The 12,123-nt window shown below is 41.0% G+C and overlaps 1 protein-coding gene across 1 annotated transcript in view; it reads right to left on the reverse strand.

Moving 5' to 3' along the window:
- Positions 1-8,447: 8,447 nt before the first annotated feature.
- The window catches only part of LOC148453847 (IgGFc-binding protein-like), a 66,688-nt gene continuing 63,012 nt past the window's right edge, over positions 8,448-12,123 (reverse strand). Inside the window, exons 19-20 of the mRNA XM_088461621.1 lie at positions 10,769-11,052; positions 8,448-9,490 (exon numbers count right to left, since the gene is read on the reverse strand). Of these exons, the coding sequence (XP_088317747.1) occupies positions 9,481-9,490; positions 10,769-11,052 (294 nt within the window). The 3' untranslated portion in view covers positions 8,448-9,480. The remainder of the gene's footprint in view (positions 9,491-10,768; positions 11,053-12,123) is intronic.

A 12,123-nucleotide genomic window follows, 5' to 3' on the forward strand; every position in this document is an offset into this window, starting at 1 on the left:
TAGAGGCCAGCCTTGTTGATGTTTATGTGGTGGAATCCTTACAGGGTGTACAGAGAATGCATTTCAAAAATCTTACAGTCAAGAATTTTATCATCGCAACCAACATATAACTAGATCAACTGATACGCCTCTTGCATTGGACATGACTTATTCCCCACAATAGTTCTCTTTGGGTACTATGGACATGCTATGTGTGAACTGTGGTGCTCTACGCTTCTTGGTAGAGGAGACTAATTGCCATTTATCAAACTGTTGTGACAATGTGGTTGTTCCACCATATTTAGCAGAACTCTCTATGACAAATACCATCAAATTATGGACTCATTATCTCCATAATATACTCAGTAATTAATATACATAATATCCTCCATAACTAAGGTGGTTACCTCAGGGATTTCCTAGTTATTATCCTTTATTGATATGGTGCCACAAAGGCTATGCAGCACCTTACAAAGTGCATAAACTAATTATCACACAAGAAAACAGTTATTAACAGTACAAAACAATGCAGCAAATGATCATAGTTTATAAACATTCCTGCATTAGTGACCATAACACTAACATACGCAGAAGGATGTCAACAACCAAGTGTTAGGTGCCCTTGTGGGGAGTTAGGAGTAAATGATAGCATAAGTAAGGGAAAGAGATGCATGTGAGGGAAGAGGGCCCTGCTCGTGAGAGCTAACATTCTAAAGACATTTAGAATTTTACTGGGCTAGACTCAGTTACAGTCAATCAGAGCTGTTAGATATTTACATTACTCGAGAAACTATAGTTAGACAGATGATCAGCATGTTCACCAGGTATAAATCATTATTGAGTACATTAGAAAGTGGAAAGAGACCAACCTGTAGCCAACCAGAAGATTAAAATATGCACAGAGTTAGACAGACTCAAAGGTAATTTGAGCATTAGAATATCCACATACTGTAGCTAGACTGTGCTGTGGTCAACCCAAGCTTTAGAATATTCACAAAGCTAGACTGCATTGTAGTTAGAATATTGGAACATTCACAAAGCTTCATTGAGCATTATCAACCAGAACCTTAAAACATTTACAGACCTAGACCAACCTATAGTCAACCTGAACATTAGAACATTCAAAGTCTGAGACCAACTCATAGTCAGCCATAGCATGAGACAAAAAATTCACAGAGCTAGACTGTTATGTGCTGTTTGCTGTTGTCTCAGAATCCTTTCCAGAGTCTGCTGTGTTCTGTCTGTGTACTGGAAGCTGCTAAGCAAACATACTCACTGTGCTTTCTAAGCTACTAATGAGGAGTTCACATTGCAGCTTAATTATCATGTCCTACAAGACACAACTCTGCAGCTAACCTAGCAGCTAATCAGTCCACACTTCCTGATCACAAGATTACTACCCAGCAGATGATTGGCCAGCTCTTACACAAGTACACTCATTGCTATTAATGTCTTGGTGGTGTTGGGTTCTCCTGAGCTAGCTCCTGTACCGTTCCTGAAAGTCTGGGTACTTTCTACTGTTGTTGTTAGTGTGTGTGTCCTTGGCTACATTTACTAGACTTTGCTTTTGGATCGATGTCTGTTCTGAAACTCTCTGCTAGTTATTTCCTCCATGGCTGACTATACCTCACTCTCAGCTGATAAACAACTATACACTACTGGGATCAAGTCCATCTGAGTACCAGCTAACAGTGTTGTTCTGGGAAAGGCAGCCATTATTGGTGAATAACATCTTGCACCAAAGGTTCTGTATAGGGGTTATCAGCCACTGAGGGTGGGTTTCATAACATAGACCAACTCATATTCAACTAGAGCATTAGAACATTCACAGAGCTAGACCAACCTCTAGCCAATCATAGCATTAGAGCAGGGATTCCCAACCACGGTCCTCAAGGCACACTAACAGTCCAGGTTTTAAAGATAGCCACATTTGAGCACAGGTGACTTAATTAGTACCTAAGTTATTTTGATTTAACTGCCTGTGCTCAAGCATGGATAGCACTAAAACCAGAACTGTTATACCCCTTTTACACCAGAGCAAAAACCTGGGTTTTTTCTGGGTCTACCCGGGTCGCAGCTCAATGTAAAAAGGTCCCTGAAAAATAACCCAGGTTAAGTGACCCAGCAATCCAACCCAGGTAGCTACCAGGGTTGGACCCAGGATGGACCCGGGTAATGGTGCAGTGTAAACGGTGCAACCCGGGTTATCTGACCTGGGTCATGCCTAAAATGAGCTGATTGGTGGTTGTGGAGCATTCACCTCCCACTTTTTATGACATCACAGGTTTAGCAGGGCAGACCTGAGTTCAGTGTGAACAGGGCTGACTTGGGAATAACCCAGATCGAAGGTGCAGTGTAAATGGGTCTGACCTGGGATTGACCAGAGTTGGAACCATGTCCAAAAACCCAGGTCGGACCTGGGTTTTTGGTGGAAAAGAGGTATTAGTGTACCTTGAGGACCGTGGTTGGGAATCACTGCATTAGAGCATACAGAGAGGCAGACAAGCATGTAGTCAGAAAATTGGAATATTCAGTGTTTGACTGAACAATAATCAATCAGAACATGAGAACATTAACATGACTATACCAACTTATACTGTAGTTAATTAGATTATTAAAAAATTCACAAAGCTAGATTGAAATTGAACCATAATATTGGAATATTCAAAGAACTTGACTGGTTTGTATCCAATATGAACCATATATAGAGCATCAGAATATTTGCAAAGGCAAAATGACAGTTTATTTCACAGATGAAGTATCACAGATAAGAATAGCTGAAGACATGAAGTGTAGAATGAACAAGAATGGTGATCTGATCTTCAGTATGGACCAGTAATTCTCTAGCTTCCTATATGGGGCTTGAGGGAATTTTAGCGAAAGAACGTCAGGTCATCATCAGGGCCCCAGTGGAAGTACATGTTAAAGACATAGGGCTTGATTCTGTGTTGTATGTAAAAGCGCATAAAACAAAGACTACTGCCATTCGCCTGTCTGTGACTTTATGGCAATGCCGTTACAGACTCTTTCCCTGGTGTACATCCATTTGGCCAAATGTGCAAGGTCCTACATACCCCTTTCAGCATCTGTGCATGCTATAATATAGATTGGTGTATCATTTCTCCGCCACCATTGGTCGCACCATTTAAACTTGCACCCACCCTATCTCAGATGTAGTTTCTCCATCTGACCAAGGTCTCCTATGCCTGCATCTGTGTGTCTGTGCATGCAGCCACTTTCACTGATGCGCCAATGACACTCGCTTAACATGCCCACTAAAACCATTTTGTGTATATTTCTAGCTACCTCCCAGTCATCGCCCATCACTTTTCCACTGCATTTCTGATACCGCCTGTCCCAATCGCAACAGTACTTTTGTGGGTAAGCCCTGTGTAACGTCTGCATCAGAGGAGTTTTCAGAAAGCTTGGCACATGCGCAGTGGCAAAACTTTGCTGAAATACATGAACATCAGCATTGTATGTGGCTCTGAATCAGGCCCAATGTCAGATATTAAGGGTCATTTTTGATCTAGCTGTCCCAATGAAAATATATAACAGTGTTGTCCATTGTAATTTTTGGGAGAAAGATCCATAACCTTGGTTAGTAAAATACCACAGCCGCATGCATACGGAGAGTAACTTATGCTCTGCTCCTGGCACATCATATATTAATGCTCCAACATGATGCTCTCTCACAGAACTATTGACCAAGGTTGGACATTGCTCTACTGTTACACAATTTCCAGAACAACTATCTCCCCTTAACCAGATCCTTTGGCAACAATCAGCAATGAGCTTTTATTGGTCAAGTGCTTGGTAAAAAAATAAATAAAATGTTTCATTAGCGCTAATTTGCATATAAAATAGTACATTTTCACACTAATGGAGGCGTGGTGTGGAAAGCAGGTGCAGCCAAAAATCACTCTTACTGAAAAAGATTTACTTCCAGTGAATGTATGACCTATTCCTGCTTATTCTATTAGCTGTGGTATATCAGAACTCTTACAGACTACAAACAGATGACCACAGACACTGGGGAGACAGTGATCATCCTCACACAGCTGGATGTACAGGACAGAAAAAGATTAGATTGATTTGGATGATTTTTTTTTACCTAGTTCTAAGCAGGGCTGGTGCCTACCACCCCCTCTTGTCAGATGCTACCTAATATGTGTTGCCCTTCCCCATTACTCTTTTAATGTATGGAGCGGGAGCAGTTTTACATACTGTAGTGTGGTAACTCCCAGCTCATTGCCAACATCACACTCATGGTTCAATCGAAGCTGGGATGCAGATAAATAAGCTGATTCAGAGTTGGAAGAAAATTTTCTTTTTTAAAAAAACAAACTGACTCTCCACCTTGACAAACCATATTGCAATGCAAGGAGTGTAATGTTTTTCAGTGCACAAATACTGGACAACTTTATTTTCTTACTACAGTTTAGAGTGCCTTTCCCAACCCTACATCTCTCTATATATTTTAAGTCTGTCCCTCACCTCCTCTGTAACATGGCTTTGGGTCACCACCTAGGTTTACATGACGTTAGTGCCAACCCTGGTTCCAAGGTTGTTACTAAAATGGTACTAAAGGGATTATTTACTACAGAAAATGGTGGTTTTCAAAGCCACAGATTACCTATATATATATATATATACACATATTTAATACTTTTGCAAGTCACATATTGTAGTGACTTGTAAAAGTATTCAATCTCCTAAAAATTATAAGATTGTTCCGTACAGTGTTTTTACTATGGGCCAGTAGGCTCTTAATTTTCAAACTCAAAATGTATTATCTGTCTGCAGAATAAAAAATAAAATAGGAAAAATGGAAAAAATGGTGCTGCAAATACCCACACCCCTTGTCTTTTTGACTGACACAATGGTGGCTAGGGAATCCTTCTTACATCCCACTGTACCTTCCAAGTCCTTCTTCTCAAGCCACTCTGTGCTCCTTCCACAATTTTCTCCATTGTATTGTGGTCATCTACCATCCCTGCTTCCATGTACCACTTACTTGACAATTTTACTGCCTGACTACCCCACTTCCTCTCCTCTGATGTTCCCTTTCTCTTTCTGGGTATTCCACTTAACAATCCCATGGATGCTGCTGTTTCTAATATGCTCTCTCTGTCTTCCTCTTTCAATGTCACCCAATGATCCCCCACTACTCCCATCCTAGTGGTCATTTGCTGTGAACTCTTGACTTGACAAAATTTTGCTGACCACAATATTTTCTTCTTTGACTTCTCTCTACTTCCATTACTCCTCTCCCACCCTGAGATTACTCTCGCAAAAGTCAACCTTTATGCCCTTGACTCTCTGCATTTCTCCTCCTCCCTGGGCATCTTTGCCATCTGCACCCTCTCCTGCCTTGAATAAGATGTCTCACTTTACAATTTCACCCTACCGTGCTCTTGACTCTTCCAACCCAACAGTCACTCTTAGAGTTTGCCACTCTGTACCCCAACCATGGCTTCCTGAATACACTTGCTAAATCCAGAAATGTACTTACACAGCTACTTCTACTATTAACGTTGCAGCTTGGCTTCTCCATGTATCCATAAACAGGAAAGAAGTCCTCTTTTTCAAATCTTAATATATTTTTTCTCAGTGGCATAGCCAGGGCAGGCTGCTGATTTACTTTTACGCAATTTAATTACCAGAACACTTGCCTGGCAGAGCCCAGAAATAAAATGTTGTAGAGATACAGTATAATTGGCATTTTTCATTTGGATTAGGGCCCTCATTCAGAGCCGTACGCTCCATGAAAATGGAGCGTCCTCCTGGACACTCGTATAGCTGTGGGTCACCACCCACAGCCTATACGAGCGTGCATTGTGATGGCTGCGATGGTCGTGACCATTGCGATCATCGAAACTGCGAGCCGGAGCCTGCGGTTGAGGTTTTCAACCGCAAGCTCCGGAGTGATTTTGGCTCTTTGACTTTCCTTCGCTCGTCGTGTCTGGCGCATGCGCACGACGGAGCTCCCTCCGTCGTGCGCACGCTCAGTGCATAACATCGACCCACTTGCGAGTGGACAGCCGCTCGCGAGTGGGTCTGAATCAGGCCCTAGGTTCTTTAGCAAAATGTGTAAAATAATGACAGAGGGATAGCAGCAGCAGAGTGCTTATATTAGATATGAAGATAACCCAACAAAGCTGGCCAAACCTGATAATGATACAAGATGTCATTGTCACACCCACCTTTATGTTGTACTGTATATTACAAAGGACATGCACATTTTAACACTTTGGAGAATGCTTGGTTTGTTTGGACCCTGACAAATAGAAACATTTTGGTGGCTGGCATTGCTTGTTGGACTGTAGAATAGTATAGATAGGGGTTTAGATAAGATACTAAAGGGAACAGTGGTTTTCTTTATCAATATTGATAATGGCATTATGTCCTCATCACCCATTTCAAAATCATCATCATCAAATATAACATCATGCCCACTGGAATCCAGTATTGCAGATTAAGGCCCTCATTCAGAGCCACTCACAATTAGCGCTCGCTCATTCCAAAAAAGGGGGTGGCTATTCAAATGAACCGTACGCTCCTTGCGGTCTGTTGTCGCCTCCATGTCTGAATGAGCGAACAAACATGCGCTCGTTTATTTGATAAAAACGCCCCCTGGCTGCTCGCATCATACGTCATGTCCGCTATTTATTAGATTAATCGAGTACATCGAACAGCGTATGAACTGTTCGCTATTCTTGTGGTTGGTTTTTCCTACCCCTATATTGCGAGCAGTTCTGACTATAAAACAACCAAGTGACTTGGTCAATGACACTGCTGTATTAATTATGCACACCCATAAAACGCCCGCTTTGACCTTTAAGCACGCCTGCGTTCTGATCTCAACTTCCCGTTTTCAAGCACCTTCCCCTGTTACCACCTACATACGCCTCATTCTGTCACTCAAAATAGCAGGCACTCGCTATATAGCGAACAAACGATTTTCGGCCACACTGACTGGTTCGCGCATGCGTACTAAAAACCGTACGCATGCGCAGATGTGCAAACATCGCTCGGAACGAGCGGCTCTGAATGAGGTCCTAAATTTGTAATTTATAGCCAAGTTATTCCTCATACAGTTTCCAGTCTGTTTTCATAAAAAGCAGATTTGTACCTGTTGGGGAAATAGCCTACTACAACTATCACTCATATGTATGAAACACAATTCCAGAGTACACACTGGAGGGTGGACAGGTAAAGTTCTCCATAACTAATTTGTATAAGTGGCTCCAAATTAACTTTGTTTCTTCTCAGAACTCAAAGAGGACTGCCTGAGATGCTCATTCCAACATGAGCATTAGACTAATCCTGTTGTTTTACTGGTACAAATACATACCGTAGCGGGCGTTGGGGAGAGCATCATACTGTAGATCACACAGTTACAATATACAGATACAGTAACATATCTACCGTATATACTCGAGTATAAGCCGAGTTTTTCAGCACATTTTTATTGTGCTGAAACCCCCCCCCCCCCCCCCCCGGCTTATACTCGAGTGATGCTCCAGGACCAGGGCCGGTTCTCCCATTACGCAGCTGAGTGGGGCGCCACATATTGGAGGGCGCCCCACTCAGCTGCGTACCATGCTGGCCGCGGTGCAGGCTGTGTCTCTGTGACACAGCTGCACCGCATGTGTAGCGCTGACCGGACAGAGTTTGGTCAGCACTACACAGTGCCAAACACACAGCCGCCGGCAGCTGTGTGTTTGTTGTAATTAGCAGCCGATGAGAGTCTGTCAGACTCTCATCGGCTGCTGCTGCTCCCATTGCAGGAGCCATCTTCCGGCTCCCGCAGTGGGTAATGGGAGACACGTCATGATGTCATGACGTCTCTCCCATAATGCAAAGCGGCCGGAGGAGTCGGTAGCAGTGTCTGGACAAGGAGCAGGGTTTCAGGTAAGTGTTTTTTTTTTATTACCGGTACGTCTCTCTTTACTGGGGGGGGGCTACTAATGGGGGCACTGCTGCATTTCGCACCCTAGGCTTATACTCGAGTCAATAAGTTTTCCCAGTTTTTTGTGGTAAAATTAGGTACCTCGGCTTTTATTCGGGTCGACTTATACTCGAGTATATACGGTATATTCCTATTGAGATGGACCTAAGAACACAGCAGACTGTGTAAAGCCCATTAGCAATGACAGACCTGTAGACACACCTGTAGATGCCTGTTAGGTATATTTTGGACCTGCTATAGGTCAGGGCAGATACATGCTGATGAGGATTTGTAGTTACCAGGTGCAAATGCTTCTGCTATTCATTTGTACACACCTGGAGTTATGTACGGCTCTTCATGTGGGCAGAATTACCATTCATGGTTTATTGTTTGTTTTTATTAAGAATAATTCTCGCTCATTTTGCGGAAACCTCCAATTCCAGCCTAATATCCTGAAACCTAGACTGTATTTTACTGCACTGGGCGATTCACAAAGATCGACTCAAAGCAAAAATTCACCAGTGGATGTATTTACCAACCTTTTATTGAAACAAGTAAGAAGATTAAGCAGTATTGTATAGACAATGTAGCACATTTACATTTTACATACAGTCCCAATTACTCAGATGACAAATAAAAGATCATGCAAGAAGAACACCTTTTACCCTCTAGACCCTCTGTCCTGTTCATCTTGCGCCCATAATAGTAAGTAAAGCATAGACACGTGATTGCTGCACTCTAGTGGGAAGTTATTTGTGTCAGACTGGCAGCTTACAGTTGCAGCATTAGGTTTTTTAAAAATGAAACATCCTTCAGCTAAAAAACAAACAAACTAAAAGTGCAAATTATTGAAGCCAAAAACAGTTGGGAAAAAGTCAGGTTATAGCATTTTCGAAATGACCTAGTAGGGTTCAGTTATTTATACAGTACCAAAAACAGACTGATTACAGACAAGTACATACAGTGCAATAGTCATATCTCTGATTTTGTGATGATTTTGCCAGAAAGAAGGCCCACCTCTCCCCCTCTAGTCCCTAATTTCTCCATGCACAGCTGACCCCCTGACTTGCTACCAACTTCCAAAACAAGTGCATAATAATTCCCCTCATCTCTAACTAGAGATATCTACAGTACCTACAAATGGTTTCTTGCCAATAAATATGTCTGGTCAGATCTTTACAATCAACTGTATTTATTGCACAAAGCCATTCTGTGCCATATCTAAGAGCTCTGGAGGGATAATTTAAAAGATCAAGGCCTTGATGAAAGATTGGAGACAAACAGAAGCAGTGTGTTCAGTACAAGTTTGAGGATGGCATTCATAGACCAATGGAATACTATGGAACAAGAAGTCTGCTGGTCACTGGATTAAAAGGTTTTCCCCACACATGGTACATGAATTCTTTAAATGCATTTAACATGTAGCAATTTTTATTAAGTACAGAGATCCTTGTGTATACTGTCATTTATTCAATATCTTCAGAGAGGTGAGATTTGCTGTGCTTTTGGGTCAACGAGGGCTTGTCTATGAGGTTCTTTAAACTGACTCATGCATTACTACAAGAAAAATAAAAAGGTACTGTATCAGGTGAATCACAGAATACTGTATAACAATGTGTAAATACTTAATATTTATATTTTTTGTCATATTTTTATAAGTTGCAATTCAGAAAGGACATCAGGATTAAGACAAATTAGTGATGGTCATAATAGTCTAATTTATGTTTGAGGAATTTTTTATATATATTCTAATCATTCTGTTTTAAATGGTCACAAAATTTAGACAAATATCTTTCTTCTCCCTCCCATATAAACACAATATCGTCTATAAACCGATACCATGGCACCAGGTTTAATACACGGAGGTGGTTACACCACACAATATTATTTTCCCAGAATGCCATAAATAAATAAACCCTCAAAGGGTGACACCTAGTATATTCTGAATCCCACTATTAATGTCACTTGTTTCAGCACTCTTTGATATGTCATGAGAGAATAAAACTCTACTTTGAAAAATAGTGCAGTCCAACTTTTCCATTAGAATATATCATATATTATTGGTACATAAATGCATTGTAGCCACAATTAAACTAATTATGTGATATCTAAAGAGCCCTTGTCTCTCTGGACTAACACTGATCTCTGTCCCCAGGGCTCTCCAAGGGCAGAGTTCTAGGATATGAGCATCAAACTAGGAGCATTGAAATCAGCAATCAGAGACATTTTTGAAGTGACTGTTTGCCTAGGAACTATGAGTAAGTACTATTTTATACTATTTACCCCTATCTGACAATGTACAGTAGATTCATTTGGGTTCATTAGAACTTACAAGGTACATACAGTATATTGATAATGAATCTGTACTTTTAGAACCCTAAATATTGTGCTTCTATCACTCTGTTGTTTTGTGGATATACAGTAACCTAGGTTATAATTGAAACTTTTAACTTGTGTAGGGTCTACTCTATATGTGCTTGCACTGCTCTTGTTGTTTACATCACAATAAAAATTTAATAAGTTAATAAAACTGACAAATCCTAATTACTATTAAGTTCCTTATGCCAAGTCCAGGATTGTTTGTGCTAGTGTAAGGTCTATTTAACCATTTGACTGTCTTGAAACCTCAGCACTCAGCACATCTATTGCATTCAGATTTCCAGCCTATTACAAATAAATAGGTGTAAAGTGTGGATGATTCTTATATGATTACTAACAGTAATAGAATAATTTTATTAGGATCGCAGATCAGTTTAATATTTTCAGTCCCACAAAGGGATTCAAGCAGGATTCCAGCAAGTGTAGACTGACCAGAATTTATAATGTTTTACTTACCAGCTGTTGAAGTCACGAGCTCTCCAGGATGCTATGAGCTGCAAAATGTCCTTGACCAGCTTCCCTCCAGGGCCCCGGAGGTCATCAGAGATGTCTCCATTAAAGTTTCCACAGACCCCACAAACCACCTGAGACAGACCCTCGGAAACACGGAGTGTGAGGCTTCCACTGTCACTGAGCTCAACCTTCAAGTCTGTGCCAATCTGGATGAAGACGGAGCTATCCCTAGCACTGGCTGACACAATGCCAGATACAGTGGGAAGAGCATCCAAGCGCCCATTCACCTGAAAAATACATATCAGGTCTTACATTCATCACAATGCATATTTTCATATGTTTACATTTGTCCATCAAACTAATATGCAACAGAAAAATAGATTAACATCTCCTGAAGAAGCAGGAATCTGGATGGAGTAAGCACTAAATGTGGGAAACAGCTATTTATGTCTTCTAAGTCATTGCTTTACTTGTGGTTCTTATATTTATCTATTTGGAAGCGTAAAAACAAATCCACTAGGCTCTAAACCCTCTCCTTTATTTTACATTGATTAATAAAGCTTTTCTTGTACAAGCTCCACCACTGAGGAACCTGACAACATAGGTCACATGGTTGGGGAAGAAATGGAGCTCCCAAAATAGCTCCTGAGGCAATGTGCAAATAAATTATCCCTGGTGCTGTCTAATACATTAATAAATTGCAGATCTCAGAGCAACCCTGGAATATCATCTCACCCACATAATATCATAAGATATAGCAAAAATAAATGTTCATTGTTGCAAGGAAGGGTCAAAATGCTCTTATATTTCAATAGCCTTATCCTGGAGCATTAATGCTCCAATAAATGGACAGACAGTATCAGTCATAGTAGCCCACTGCATACAGTAGTTACCCAAACACCATCTGTGCTTCTCACTTTGGCTCCAGGCAGATCCATAAGAAGCAGCTGAGGAACCTACTGTACTATAATTCCCAGAACACTTTAATCAACATTGGACACATCCATGAACAGTGTAAACTGTCTGCTGATATAGTTTCTGTTTCAGCCTAGAAAAATACTGCCCTTACAGGAACCCTATATAGCAAAATTATAACTGCTAACAAATTACTCTTCCAACGTCATGACTCTATGAAGGACCAATAGATTCCTTGGCCACATAGCAAAATCTGGGACAACTTTTCTGCTCTTCTGAGCACACTCAGCGGCCCTGATCCTGTGAGATGAGTGCGTATTGCAGTTTGACTATGTTTGCTCTCAGATGACAGTGGGTATTGGTAGTACAACCTCTTGTTCTGCACATTTAACTAAAGTATTGAATTGATTAAACATTAGGGAGACTGGAGTTGCTTGTAAACT

Source organism: Taudactylus pleione, unplaced genomic scaffold, assembly GCF_031769625.1.
Source record: "Taudactylus pleione unplaced genomic scaffold, aTauple2 ptg001080l, whole genome shotgun sequence".
Classification (NCBI taxonomy): Eukaryota; Metazoa; Chordata; class Amphibia; order Anura; family Myobatrachidae; genus Taudactylus; species Taudactylus pleione.